This window comes from Sinocyclocheilus rhinocerous, unplaced genomic scaffold, assembly GCF_001515625.1.
Source record: "Sinocyclocheilus rhinocerous isolate Xijiao unplaced genomic scaffold, SAMN03320098_v1.1 scaffold252, whole genome shotgun sequence".
Classification (NCBI taxonomy): Eukaryota; Metazoa; Chordata; class Actinopteri; order Cypriniformes; family Cyprinidae; genus Sinocyclocheilus; species Sinocyclocheilus rhinocerous.
In genome coordinates, this window is record NW_015625591.1 from 1,062,348 (window position 1) to 1,078,256 (window position 15,909).

The 15,909-nt window shown below is 38.1% G+C and overlaps 1 protein-coding gene across 1 annotated transcript in view; it reads left to right on the plus strand.

Moving 5' to 3' along the window:
- Window positions 1-15,909, plus strand: part of LOC107757947 (transcription factor 12-like) — a 144,362-nt gene that overhangs the window by 28,727 nt on the left and 99,726 nt on the right. The window contains exon 4 of the mRNA XM_016575561.1: window positions 9,658-9,719. Coding sequence (XP_016431047.1) covers window positions 9,658-9,719 — 62 coding nt within the window. The remainder of the gene's footprint in view (window positions 1-9,657; window positions 9,720-15,909) is intronic.

Below are 15,909 nucleotides of genomic sequence, written 5' to 3' on the forward strand. Positions count from 1 at the left end.
AGTCCAGCCTCGCCGTGGCGCGATCCATAACTTCCAACAGCTCATCATACGCAGGGCAGGAGGATTGGGAAGGCTCAGCCTCAGCCTCTTCGCCCTCCTCAGACATTTCCTGCTCTTCCTGGGCTGAACCCAGCAGAGCACTGGCCCCCAGATCAGACGATGTTAGAGAAATAACATCATCCTCCAGCGGCTCTCTCTCGTCCACAGCCGACGAGCGCGAGAGGGAAAGCCCCTATTTAAACTCATCGGCCAGGTCCACCTGCGATCCCCACAAGCTCATTCTCCTCCGTGCCTCAGCAGCGGCAGCTCCTGAACCGCGGGAAGCAGATGGCTGCCCCTCTTTTCTCTAAAAAAGAGACAAACAAGAGCGAAGCTTTTTCATAAAAAAATGCTCACAATGCACGCAAATTGCAGCTTGTGCTCACTGTTGTACACTGGAAGCAGTTCCGGGCGGATTTGGAATGTAGTCATTTCATTCATCAGTGGCCTTTAAAATCAAATTCAAAATTGAAAATTTGGGAATATTAAAGGGTTAGTTCACCCAAAAATGAAAATTAGCCCATAAATTACTCACCCTCAAGTCATCCTAGGTGTTGTATTTGGAGCTGTATCAAGCTTTGAGGTTTTATAATTGTTTTCTTTTCTTCCAAATAATTTTCAAGCCTCCTCCTTTAGCTATGGCACCCATCGCTCGGTCTTATCATGGTATTTCAGATGAGTAAATGTACTTCTGTTGTATGACATCAGTCTCTCTAATGAGAGCTGAGTGGTCATCTCTCTCTCCAGAGCACGCCTCAGTCCTGGGAGTTCATCGCCCCTCTTGATGAGGCCAGAGAGGGAAGCGGTACATCTCCAGTAGCCTGCTCTCATCATTTATCCGCTCTGCGCTTCCTCCCCACGGCTCTGTATTGATCGCAGCTTCGCCGCAGAACCCCGATGCAGCGGCCGTCTAGCCTGTGAGGGGAATGTTTGGTTTCCGTGGCAATTTGGCAAGAAGCAAATTCCACCGAACGACTCAGACCTTGGGCTATGTGATGTCACGTCTGGGGCGCTTGTTTTCGCGGCAGTGGCAGGCAACGGTCAATTGAAGTAATGAATGCGTTTCTTTTTTTCAGCCACCGCGTTGCCAGAGCATATAAGTGAGCCACTTGCTTCAGGAACAATTGGTACATTGCCCTTCTTTCTGCCCCCCTCACTATGCATCTGTTGTGGAGGGGTGTGGGCACCTGTTCGACAATTAAACTCCAGAAGAGAGCCAGACTGTGCCAAGAGAAATATTTGCCTCTTAGTCAAGGTCTCGTTCATGTGTGCTGCATTTGATTTGATGGGCGATCAGTTCAGTTCACTGATAGGTTTGTTCATGAGTTGGTCATGATTTGCATGTTGTTCGCTATATTTAGTGCATTTTGTGTAGATGCTGTTGATATGAAGGACATATAAGCATCTTAACACGGCACCCACCTACTGAGCAAAAATAATTATGTACATGTGAGGCGGACAAAGTACTCAACTCCATTACTTGAGTAAAAGTACAGATACTGCTTGTCAAATATTACTCCATTACAAGTAAAAGTTGTAAACAGATTTTTACTTAAGTAAAAGTACAGAAGTACTTGCTTTTAAAAGTACTTAAAAGTACCAAATAAATTTCCTTTTTTATGTCAATGCACATATTTTTTTAAATAAATATCACATTTGCAGCTGGTCAGTGTTAAAAAAATGCTGGGAAATCACTTCATGTAGCCCTACAAGAGTGATTACTGATAAACTGTCTGAAAAGAGACAGTTTTTAGAGGAAAAAAAAGAAATCACCCACTGACTTTCAAAGCTGCTAACGACTTTCTACTTCGAGGACCTTCATAGAAATGTAGTGGAGTGAAAAGTACAATATTTGTCTTTCAAATGTAGTGAAGTTAAAGTCATAAGTTCCCAGAAAAAATAATACTCAAGTAAAGTACAGATACTCAAAAAGTGTACTTAAGTACAATACTCAAGTAAATGTACTTAGTTACTGTCCGCCTCTGCATGTGGGTTAATGACATGATGCTCTTTTTTGTCTGCATCTACTAATTTCTGAAAAGTGTGAAAAATCTAATTCACAATGACTTGAATACAAGCTTTCCGTGATTAGCATATTATTAAAGTATAAAAAAATTAAATACATGTTTTTAATAAAATATTATGATGTCTTTGGCAAAATAAAATCTAATGTGTGATACAACTCTAATGGCTTGTTAAAAATAATGAAATTCTTGGGGAAAAAATTAAGTACCCTGTAATTTTTTAAAATAAATTATACAAAGATTAGGCATATTTGAGTTGTTTTACAAGAAAATACTATTTCAGTCTTTCTACTGTAAAAATTTCACGTTTAATCCAATGTGTTACTTGCCATTTCTTTATAATTAATTGTGAAATTTACTAGCAATTTCTGAGTGAAAATTGTTTTTCTTTTATTTTTCAGTGTAGTTTGGCATAACGTTCCATTGTTAGTTTTTAGAATAAATGTTCTAGAAGAATTACTGTGTGTGTGTGTGTGTGTGTGTATGTATGTATGTGCATATATATATATATATGTATGTATGTATAGAGGAGTGGATGCATTCTCCTCTAAGTGTTTGTTTATGCTCATTGCAAATGCTTAAGATTATAACGCGAAACTTCTTAAATATTTTCAGCATTTAGTCTCCTTAGTCTCCTTTTATTTTTTAAAATCCCTGCACATGTCTGTATAACTTTAGCCTACTGTAAATACCAGAACGCCTCTTTCCAACTGTATAACCACTATGCCTTTTTGCCCCATTGCAAAACCACTCAGTCGGCTAGTCTTTTTGTCATTAATGCCGCCATGCATTACTGAAGGTTTTCGTCATTCTTTTTTCGTCATTAAAGCTGACATGCAGGACAAAGACACCTTTAAAATCCCCAGTAATTCCATGAAAGCAAATTAGAGAAAAAGTCTAGATTAGTCTGGAAATGCAGAAGTAAAACAATGTTAAAGAAGAATCTCTCATGGTTGCCAGACGCTAAAATAGGAAAGACAAAGATTTGCTCACAAGGCAGAGCCTGTGCCAAGTTAAATCCATATTTAAATCCTTCTCTGGACGGGAGCTGCATGTAAATGTTGGCAATGTGCTGGAGCTCAGAATCCACAGCAGTTAGGTCGGGAAGTTTATGCGTGCATAATTTGCATTTATTTTGGAGCTAATTTTCATAATTCAGCATAAAAAATTACACCTCAGAAATAAATACAAAGATGAGCTAAATGATACATGTATAGCTGGAGATGCTGGGGGGAAAGCCAGCTGAGGGTCTATCAGAGGCGTACATGGAGTTTGATTATACTTGTGCAATTAGTGCATGCCCTGCTGAAGAATCCAGATGAAACTGGATCCGATGGTTGATTCTAGAAGATTCTACCATCAAAATAGCAGCTATTCCATGCTATTTCAGAACTATTCCATTTTAGATCAATATAACAAGTTCATTTAAACAACTAATGTTTTGTTGAACCAACTTGTAACTATGTAACTTTTGCGCTCTAGTGGTTAATGAATGCTGCATGTGTCTTGTGGAAGAAACCTAGTCACGCAGGTACTAGGCTACTCTGCAGTGTTTGTCGTCTCGCCAATCAGAATATCAACACCTATTTTTTGGGGGGGTGTAGCTAGGGCTGGGTATCGTTCAAAAATGTTCGATACCGATACCTTGACTTCGATACCAGTTCCTGAACTATACTTTTTTCGATACCAATTTTATGAAATCAATTTTAACAAGATTACATTATCTAAAAAAACTAAACGTTGGTTTTATTTTTCAGCTTGTATTTATTGTCTTATGTAGCATGATGCTACAGTTTGCATGAATGGTCACATAACACGCGCTTTCGGTCGTGCAACGTTAGTATGAACGGACATCTGCATATGATCGGAATTCCACGCAGCTCCCGCACTACTCTCCATTGGAAATGAATGACTGGTCTGTCGTTTGTCGGAGATAGATGATAAGCCTGCTTGAAACGCAGTGGAAACGCCAGTATGACGAGGATCGTTTTCATTTTAAAACATAAACGCACCAGTGTAAATGTAGCCTTACATCTAAGGGGGCTGGGATGCATTCGCACTACAGCCTCACGTGTGCACCACATCTCTGAGTGTAACCGGTGTAAACTAGTAGGTGTGTTCGACTTGACGCGGACTGACTGTGCAGACCGATCGGTGTATTACAGTACCACGAGAGCAAAAGAGAGCAGACTGCTCCGTGCGCTTTCGCATCGCTCTCGCGGATGTCAAACACTGATCGATCTGCGCCGCACCTCTTCTAGTCGAACACACCGGCTAGTAGGGCTGGGTATCGAGTTCGATACTTTTTAGGCACCGACCGAATTGCCTCGATACCATCGAGTATCGAAAAACGTCTCGTCGTTCGGTACCAAATTTCGATACCTAAGGGGTTAATCTCATCAGCGTCAGTGAGGCGTAAATATGTTATTACCTCTGAGTCAGAGCAGCGATCATGGAAGAGAGAGCACAGGCAGACAGCGCTAGAAACTGCTAATGCTTATCAGTAAATCAGTGGAAAATGAATAGAAATGACGATTCTGTCTGAGCTAGGCGTTTTAAAACAAACACGCACTAGTGTAAATGTAGCTAACAGATGTGTAAACTGAAGACTATTTGAGCTTTATTAAAACTATTTGCACTGATTTTTTGTTAGTTACATTTCGTTCCTTTGTGCAGTGGCTCAGGAGATGAGTCTTTGTATCTGTATAAACATCAACAAGCTGAAAAATAAAACCAAAGTTTTTTTTTTAGATAATGTAATCTTGTTCAAATAGATTTCATAAAATTGGTATCGAAAAAAGTATCGTTCAGGAACCGGTATCGATATCGAAAATTTTTGAACGATATCGATATCGAAAATTTTTTAACTATACCCAGCCCTAAGACCGATTGATCTGCTTCTTGACTTCACAGACTCACTGAATCAATAATCTGTTTGCAACTCACTGGAGACGAAGATGTTCAGTGAATGATGACTTAAATTTCAGTCTGTTGCCACATAGCACTATAGTATGAGGAACTAAAAAGTATCGAACTCGATACCCAGCCCTAGGTGTAGCTGGTCTAGATTGGTGATTTGGCTGTTTTGACCTGCTAGACAATTTTGGTCAAGCTGGTAAGGGATAATTCTCCCAAAAATGAATATTTTGTCATTTACTTACCCTCGTGTCTTTCCAAATATGTATAATTTTTTTTGCTTTTGTGAAGCACAATTTGACTGTAATTTGTCAATTGAACTCAATGAGTGCCAGTGTTCTTTTTGATCCCACTGTTTTTCGTTGTATGGACAAAAATGCTTTAAAAAATGTTTGGAATGACACAAAGGTAAATAAACGATGATAGAATTTTCATTTTTGGGTGAACCCTCCTTTTTAAAGGCTGCTAGACCACCTGGAACCATCAACAATAAAGATACCATAAGCTAACTTGTCAAATTTAAATAGGTAGAACTTGATTTTCCCCCCCCAGGACATAAGGGTTCTGCATTAGCTAAAAGGGTAAAAGACATTTTGATTAATCAGTGTATTTTACAGTCAGTAATGTCATGCTCACTAGATAACAAACACATTTTTACACATTTGTGGAAAATTGGCCTTCAGGAAATGGTGCAAAGGAAATCGTACTGTATGTTCAGTGAGAGGACTGGGGTTTGTGAATAAATGAGCGTATTGGTTGTGTGAGCTGCTGTGAATTGGCTGCTGGCTCTGCAGCAGTAATGTTTTACGCTAGGCAAGTGGGAAGAGTGTATGTTTTATAAACCTCTCTCACATGGATTGTAAGGCAGACTACTGGTATAAAAGTGATGAATGGCCGTAAAGAGAAGCTATAGAGGCAGGTGAAGCTCTGCATCGCTAGACTGGCTCAAGTAAAAGAGCAGTTGTAAATTAGCCGTTCGGGAAATAGTACGTTTTTTTCAATCACTGACCTTGACGTAGAACATCTTATGACATCGGTCCTCAGTGATTTGGCAGATGGTTAAATTGAGCAGCTGACTCATAACAAACTAAACCACAAAAAGGAGGAGGCTGTTTCTCTATCACTCTCTCTCTCTCACACACACACACACACTTAGTTTTTCTGTATGAAACCTGTCAAAGTTAGCTTGTCATGCCCAAAGCTTCTCATATGAGGAAGTTTATTTGTTTGATTGAAATTTATATTAGACATGCTGATTTTATCATTTTTGCAGGAATCAGACTGAAGGATAGTGTTGTAAATATATACAAAATTCCTCAATGGTCCTCATAGAGGAACTTCCCTATGAGGTCATTTCCTCTGTTGCGAATACTAAACACATGTCTCCCCTTTTACACATTCCAGCTCCGACACTGAATGAATCACTGCTCCCAGCCTCATATCTGCCTTATAATCTAATGTTTGCTTTTTTCCCCCCATTTATTTATAATATTTTTTCTTGTGCTCTGAAGTCTTAACGTGCACAAAAATGAGACTCCGTTTACCTAATAATGTATCAGTAATATTTTCCTTCATATTACCAAACATTATCCAGAAAGATGCTATTTTAGTGAAGTACAGTCCTAATGTTTTATAGGTTGTGTTAATGAGAGAAAACACCCAGTCTGAATTTAAAAGGCCCCTGTGCTGACTGACCTGCTCTACCACAAACACGGTTCTGCTCTGCACACTGTCTCTGGCATTGGATCCAACCACACAAACACACACACACACACTTGCATTTGTGGTTTACGGGAACACTCCATGGACGTAATGGCTGTTATACTGTACTGTGCGATAGAAAATACAGTTTATTTTCTATCGCCCTACACCAACCCTACACCTAAACCTACCCCTTACAGAAAACTACTGGCAATTTTTGAATTTCATAAAACACAGTTTTGTATGTTTTTTAAGCCTTTTGTTTTATGGGGACACAGGAAGTGTCCTCATAAACCATGTTTACGTTGTAGTACCAATGTCATTATACATATTTGTGTCCTCATAAACCATATTACACACACACACACACACACACACACACACACACACACTGATTATGTGTGTTAGACCTTTTGCTGGGGAGAAAGAGGAACTTGCTCTTGCTGTCTTGCCTTTTTTAACTTGAAGCTATTTATGTGTCTATTTTAATCATGTGAGGGTAGAAGTTGTATATAAGATATAGGCTATTGGATGGATGGATAGCAAGATGGATGGAAAAAAGCAAGGTTGCTCTATATATATATATAGAGAGAGAGAGAGAGAGAGATGGGTGGGAGGATGGAAAAAAGAAAAAAAAGAATGGATGATATTCATGAGGAAGGATAGATATAAAAAGGGAAGGATGAAAGAAAGGGAAAAAGATTGTCGAGTGCAAAGAAAGAATGGATTGATGATTGAAAAGAGGATTTATGGACGATGAATAGGAAATAAGAAAGATGATTGAAAGAAAGGAAAAGAGAAAGAAGGGTGGATGGAAAAAAGAAAGATGGATGGATGGATGATGATAAATAAGGAAGGATGGATATGAAAAGATGGATGGATGAGTGGAAAGAAGTAAGAATAAAAGGATGGGTGGAAAAAGGATGTATTGATGGATGAATAGGAAAAAGATGGATGAATGTAAGAAAGAAAAAAGGTTAGAATGATAGATAGATAGATAGATAGATAGATAGATGGGAAAAGGGTGGATATTGTAAGCATGATGGATGTATAAAAAAGGTGAATGGATGGGAAGAAATAATAAAGAATAGGAAAAACAAAACGAGGGATGAATAAATATATGATGGATGGAAGGAAAGAAAAGAAAGATGAGGATAGAAAAGAAGAAAAGAAAAGATTAAAAGAAAGATGGATGACAGATGGAAAAAAAATGAATGGGAAAAAAGATAAATAGGTTAAAAAGGGATGGATGGATGTATAAATAGATCGATAGAGCAGTAAACGGCAATCAAACTTGTCTTTCTCTCTGTAAATAGCTTGTCCTCTGTATGCAAATGTTCAGCTGATACTGATTTGAGTTTATATCATGCTCAGACATGCAGTACAAGGATCACTTACAGTTTTGCATTATTATGAAAATAACGCTACATTTATTTGAGATGCTTTTTTGAGACCCTCTGCTCAGCGTTTGTGTAAAGACCACCATAATTTCCCCCTGATTGTTTACTCACATTTGATCCATGTTGCAGGTTATAATGGGCTGGAATCAGATAAGAAAGAATTGTTGAAATGACAAACATGGATTATCAATAGCGTGGAGAGATATTGATGTTTTCTTCCTCTGCAATTTCGAGGCTCATACATGAGACTGAAGAACGGAATGTTGTTACCTGCACAACAATATTGGCTCAAACAGCCTGAAGAAGCCAGCAATCATATATCTTTACCCAACAGCCTCAGCGAAATGTCATTTTCAAAGCCAGATATTGTTTTTGTTCATCACGTACCAGATGTTGAATCAAGTCAATTGTGTCAACTTTATGTTTTTATTTATTTATTCGTTTCTGTGTTTTCTGTGGCTGTCTTTTGGGACCGAGAGGCATTGTAAAATATGAGGTTTATCAAACTTTCAGCGCTCAGCTATTTTGACGAGCTTCAGCAATACATCACTGACAACTCCGAGCGGCCCGGCTGCACCGGCACGAGAGCGTCAGCACGGGAGAGGGAGCGATGCGTTTTTGAAAGTGATTTATGCAAAGCAAAATAAATGACGCGCCGTGGCCGGCTTGTAAAGTGCAGCCTTTGAATGGAAGTGTAGTGGATTAACAGCTCTGCTGCACTCTTTCTTTACTCCTGCCAAGAGAGCTGTGCTGGACATGACCACTCGCCATGAGCTCAACATTTCCACTCCTCACGTGTCCTGTAGCGTCGGCCATTGGCCCTGGAAAGTGTGTTCATAAGTCAGGCTGAGAACGACGATGGGAAACACTGAGCCCTCCCTCGTTTTCATTTTAGAAAATACATTCATTTGAATTGTCAGTCAGTGAATGCGTAAGTAAATAATATATGAGATCATTTTGTTCCACTGAAATGCAGCAGAATACAGGAGAACGCTGCGCTGGGACCATTTAAAGTTTCACCAGGTGTTTTGTTCTCTAGTATTTTCAGACTCAATTATTTATTTGAAATGATCGGTAATTACATTAGCAAACAAAAAAACCTTGCTATTTTAGCATTATCTATATACTATTGTAGTGTTTAATAATATTTTGTATTGGCTTTTTAGTAGTTTTATGTCTTCTAAAATGTATGTTTTATTTTATTTTGCAATAGATGTGTAGTGATTCTGCTTGCATTCCTTATATTGTTGCTTGATTGCAGTACTGTTCTTTTAGCTTCTTTTATTAATTAGTTTGCATTATTAAATAGTTCTTTTTTTTTTGATGTTGCAAAGAACACAGTTTGTAGACATGTTTTTCTTTCTAAAAATACCCTAATCTATTACATTTCTCTTCGCTTCTTTATTAACAATAGTGAAAAAGGAGACATGATCAGGAGACATGATCCACATGATTTAGTTTATTTTATTACGCTATTTTAGTTATAATATAAACATATATATAAATTCATTTTGTGTTAAAGGTGTATTATTGAGTGTGCATGATTTGATGGAGTTGTGAATCTGTGTTTTGGACAGGTATGGATGAGAGGACAAGCCAAACATCATGGGCCTCAGGTGGCCAGTTAGTCCAATTCAGAGTTATCTGTCCTCAACCAAATGAAACATTAGCATCTGATTTGCTTACAGGATGTATATTAACATAATATCACTTTTGAGAGATGAGTCTGGTTCCTCCAAAAATCATTTAGAAAGACACTTTGTTTGTAAGCTTGTTGGTAGATGTGCTTACTTGACATATGCAACTGATAACTGATAAAAAGAAAAATAAGTGTTTAAATAAAATGTAATCAAATGTGATGATGCTTTATGCAAAGACTTCTGCGGACATACTTTAACCGTTTTTCATTGTATTTTAAGGTGGCTTTTTTTAAATTAAAAAGACAATACATGTACTTTACAGTGAGATACTGTTAAGTATAAACACACTATCATTCAAAAAATTTGGGGCCAGTAAGATTGTTTAATTTTTTTTGAAAGAAGTCTTGTATGCTCAATCTGGAATTATTTTATCAAAAATACTGTAAAAATGGTAATTCGTTAATGTGATGGCAAAGCTGAATTTTCAGCAACCATTACTCCACTCTGCATTGATAATCATTCGAAAAATAAGTGTTTAAATAAAATGTAATCAAATGTGATGATGCTTTATGCAAAGACTTCTGCGGACATACTTTAACCGTTTTTCATTGTATTTTAAGGTGGCTTTTTTTGAATTAAAAAGACAATACATGTACTTTACAGTGAGATACTGTTAAGTATAAACACACTATCATTCAAAAAATTTGGGGCCAGTAAGATTGTTTAATTTTTTTTGAAAGAAGTCTTGTATGCTCAATCTGGAATTATTTTATCAAAAATACTGTAAAAATGGTAATTCGTTAATGTGATGGCAAAGCTGAATTTTCAGCAACCATTACTCCACTCTGCATTGATAATCATTCAGAAATCATTTTAATATGCTGATTTTGGTGCTCAAGAAATATTTCTTATTATTATCAATGTTTAAAACCGTTGGGCTGCTTAATATGTTTGTAGAATCAGTAATACATTTTTGATGAATAAAGAATAGCATTTATTTGAAATACATACTAACTTGTTTAACTGATTTACAGAATTTTACAGTAGTATATATACAGTGGTAGATTTTATATCTGAAAGTTAATTGAGGGGTGGCCATATTGAAAGAAATCCCCCCCCCCATTTTCTTAGTAACATTCTGAAAAAAGCTTTTCTCTAATTTTTCTTTTTGACTGTTGAGAAGCATTACGAACAGCTGTTCCACTCAAAGAACACAGCAAAGAAAATATCTTTGTTTTTTCCTGCACGACAAAAAAAAGGAAATGTTTTTTTTTTATTATTCATTTTGTTAGAAGAGACTGATGAAAGTGCACATACAGCCTACTTGACGTTATGATTATATTAGTGGTATTCATGACAAATAACAAATGGTTGATTTTTTTTCCCAGGCTCTGTGTGTGTGACTGTACGCATTTGGTGCAGGAAGCATTGATGCATTTCAGACATACCATAAGCTCAGATTGATTTTCATGCATGCAAATCATATCCACCTCATCAAAATAAGAAGAAAAAAAATCAGCCATGGTTGTGATTTTTATTTTGCGCTCAACCTTAGTGCAGATTGTGAAGATCTCTCGCTTCCTATTTGTTTGTTTGTCTTTTCCACGATGGTGTGTTCAGGGTGCCCTGTATGAATTTCATTTCATGTCAATCTCCTGTCACTTCCTATCAGAAATCAGTCAAATGTCAGAGGCTCTCACACCACATTGTCTTGTTTATTTCCGATGCCCTTCCTCTTCGCACTTCTACAGGCGATGGCTTTGCCGGCGGCTTGATTTGAATTATAAGACGGAGACGCATGAGATATCTTTGCTCTAGGTGCATGGAAATTAGTGGTTGTGACATTGCTGGGGATGGGATCAGCAGACAGCTATTTGCACCTCTTTTCAGTGTGTGTACACACACACACATCAGATGAACACAATCAAACTGTTTAACTGTACTGAAATACTGTGTGTATCTGTGTGTGTGTGTGTTTGAGTACTTGGGTTTCCAAAGAGAAATTAACATAAGTGTTTGTCATTTCCCAAGCATTCGACCTGAAATATAATCATCATAATTCCAAGTCAGTGCCTCCAGTTAAAAAAAAAAAATTGCAGCACTTATTTGCGTGAATGGCCATAACTTTACCCCTTATACCTAGTGATGAATCCATGTCCAATGCTGCATGGCATGTTTTAGGCCAGAGAATGGTGAGATTTCCTATAAACTTGAGTTTGGCACTAATCAGACAGGATTTTTATTAAGACTGGAGTAATGATGCTGAAAATTCAGCTTTGCCATCACAGAAACAAATTACATTTTAAATTATATTAAAATAGAAAACAGTTGTTTTAATAATATTACACAATATTACTGTTGTTGTTTTTTTATCAATATATACAACTTTGGTAAGCATAAGAGACTTCTTTCAAAAACATTTTAAAAATCTTCCCGACTCCAAACCTTTGAATTATAGTGTATGTAATTAAGTGAAGGAATGTATTAAAATGATGATTATTTTTTATATCAGATTAGATGTCAGCAGTACTCGGACCACCAGCCATTGTTTAGCTCAGAAATTTGTGAAAGGTTTAAATGCATATTGAATGTGTACCAGGCAGTGCAACAGGAAATTTTTGTTTAGTTACAGTATTCAGCAAAGGTCAGATTAAATGAGGAAAAGCATTGTGGGAAAAAAAACATATACCGTAATCACAGACGTTCTTATCCGGACAGAATTACATTTCTCAGAGGACCCCAGAGTTAGAAGAAAACCAGCAGATATTTATACACTATACAACAATTTTTGCCCCGGTTTTCTTTCTGGACATGTGCTAGTTTCTAAAAATCAAAACCAGAAAAATTGTGTAGTGTATTATTGTGCTCTCTCATTTTTTTTTAGCATCTGACTATGATTCCTTCCAGTCGGATGATTTCAAACATTTGATATTTTGAGCCAATTTTAGAACAAATAGTTTTCATTCGTCATGCATGTCCTAGCAACGAGGAACACATTTCTAAATGCGTTTGTTGTATTTGCAACGACTTGAATGTCTGATAGTGTGTGACCCTCATTAAGTACATTAGGTCGTTGATGCCCAGTTTTTGTTCTATAACGATTTACAACATTGGCAAATCTATGATGAGTAGCGTTTTAAACTCTAAACAGATTTTAAAAGTTGTGTAGTGTATTCCAGCCTGTACACTTACAAGTTACTATTCAAACTTACTTCTTGATATTAATTGGTTCGCAGCAGTGTCCATTGCTTACGGCCAACAACAAAGTTAGAAAGCTATTATCTGAGGTTTGATCTTATCGTGAGAATCTAGCTCAGTCTTTTGTGGTTTACCCTTAAAAAGCCACAAGAGCTTTAGCAGAGCTGCAGCCGGTTGCTGTGAAGTACCTGCTAGATTTAATCAGTGTCTTTATCCGTCACATTACTTTTTCACAGTCTTGCTACACACAGATCTCCTATCAGATAACTAAATAGGGGCTACGGCTTTTCTGTATTTCTGTGTTACCTGCGCAGAGCACGGGATCCTATCGACTAATGTTTCCCTTGTTCTCTCACACAAAACTGTGAACCATTTTAAGCAGGCTCTTTTTCACAAGAGCCACTCTCTCTCTCTCCTTCTGCCTCTCTGCACACGTGTGATTAGTGGACTGTGAACAGACTGGAGCCCCGGCTAGCTGACCTTGGCCCACAGCCAGGCATCACATCCTGGGCAGCCGTGGCTTCAGGCCTCCCATCTGACAGCCCAACCCGCATGCACCACCTCTGCCGCGCACTCCGCTGTCCCACAGTGCCTCGCTCCCGTCCATCATGCCACTATCACCCATCCCCAACGCCTTAAAACGGGACCAGGGCATTCACCTGGGATGCGAAGGAGCATCTGAGAGATGTTTTCTTGAACAGAGCGCTGGTTTGCATGCTTAAGCAGCAACATGGCAGTTATTTAGACCAGACTAACCATTTGCCGCTGACAGCGAGAGCATGAGCAACAAACAGCGCATTCTGAGATCACAAGGCAGCATGATTGATGATCTAATGGTCTCACCGTTCTCCTCATCATCTCAGCTTCCCATCCACTGTCCTTTTCTGACATTCAGAGAGCAGCCATTGGCCAGACTCAAAAGGCTAGGAAGGACAATATGGATGATAAAGAGTGTTATAGTGTATCCAAAAATGAAAATTCTGTCATCATTTACTCACCCTCATGTCGTTTCAAACCTATAAGCATGTTTGAACTTCCACAAGAACCAGAGTGAGGGTTGTTTTCACATGCCACGCAAATACATAAAAGCCTAAATTAAATCTGTTTATAATATAAGGTGAAGATATGGAAGCCCATTTCTGCCACTGAATAAAAACTAAAAAAGGTAATTGCCTATTTTTTTTTTTAATCACACAATTCTGACTTTTTTTCCCTCACAATTGCAAGTTTACATCTCGCAATTTTGACTCTTTTCTTAGAATTGTGTGATATAAACTAGTCATAAGGTCAGAAATTGTGAAACACGCAATTGTGACTTTATTTTATAAAGTGTGAGTTTATATCACACACAAAAAAAGAAGAAGCCAGAATTGTGAAATTAAAAGTTTCAATTACCTTTTATTTTTTATTCAGTGACGGAAACAGGCTTCCATATGAAGAAGACATGAATTCAACTGAAACCATTCGATTCATATAGATTATTTTTATGATATCATTTTGAACTTTTTGAAGCTTAAAAGTTTTGGGTGAAAGGACTTTCAGTGGATGGACAGAAATTTCTCAGGTTTCATTAAAAATATCTACCTTTTTGTTAAGAGCATTAACAAAAGTCTTACGGGTTTGGGACGACATGAGGTTGAGCAATTGATGACAGAATTTGTGTTTTTGGGTGAGCTATCCCTGTAATTATATTAGTGCATACATGTGCCTGCATCTGTGTGCTACCCTCAGTCGGAAAGCTTACTAAATCATACCAAATTGCTAGGGAGAACAGTGCAGTTGGGGTGCTTGTTTTTCGCCTGCCACCCCCTCCCACTGTTTCTCTTCAAGGGAGAAGCCATATAGGCAGTTCATAGCGTTATTAACACAAACGGCAGGAACACGATAGGGAACCTCTCTGCATCGATTCTGCCCCGCGCAACACTCCATCGCTTTTGAAATTACTCAAGCGCCATCCGTTTGGAAAACAGACACAAAAAAATCATGGATCGTAATAGTCTGCGATACATTTTTTTGGTTGAAAGTGGACAAGGAAAAGCCCACAGTAATGGACAGCCGACAGCTGTAGGCCCCTCAGGAGAGAGTTAATATGGTTTGGGGAACACATTTGACTGTAGCGCCAGGTGGATTTTCACCAGCTCCAGGATTAACACAGCCACAGAGTATCTTTTATTGGGGGGACTCTGAGTTTTAAAGGCCCATACTGTGACCGATATATAGACCTAAGCCCCCCAAAGCTGAAAACGGTAATGAAAGGGCAGACCTCAGCTGTCGAGGCGAGAACCTGACTTATTTATTCTACTTTTTAAGTACAAGCAGGCTTTTGGCATAAAGACATGATCTGTAACGAGCTCTAGTAAACATGTCACTTCATCAGTTTTATGTCATTTCTGATGTGTCGTACCACCGCTTTGCATGCACACAAATCCTTACCGGTCTAGCACTTTTTTTAACAATATACCACATAGAAATGTTATCATGAATGAAGAGTGACAAAAGGTAGGATTGCCACACAAAGCAAAAATGTTGCCTAGCAACGGCATTTACAACTGAGCTAGAAACTTCTAGAAGCATCTCTAAAGATGTTCACTAGTTGTGATCTTAACAATAAGTTACTCTTTGCTTAGAACACTAAAAAAGAAATGTCTGAATTATTGTTAGATCCTTAGGAATGGCACTGTGCTAACAATCAAGAGCATGGAATCAAACAAACCGTTTTAATGTGACATGAATTTTGTTGATGAATGCAAATGGCTTCTTTTGTTGTTGTTTGTGCCCCATTAACTTTATTACAATTACACAATCACAGCACAAGCGCTGTCTTCTCTTCAGGGCATTGTTTGCCCTTTTAATGAAATTCATCAAAGACTTTGAAGAAAGTGTTTTTTAATGAGGAGAGTGGGGAAATATCGATCGTTTCAGGGGACAGTTGACCAGTCGTGCTCCCCTCTTTTCCCCCAGTAATTAGAAGAGTGTCATAGCACTCAATTA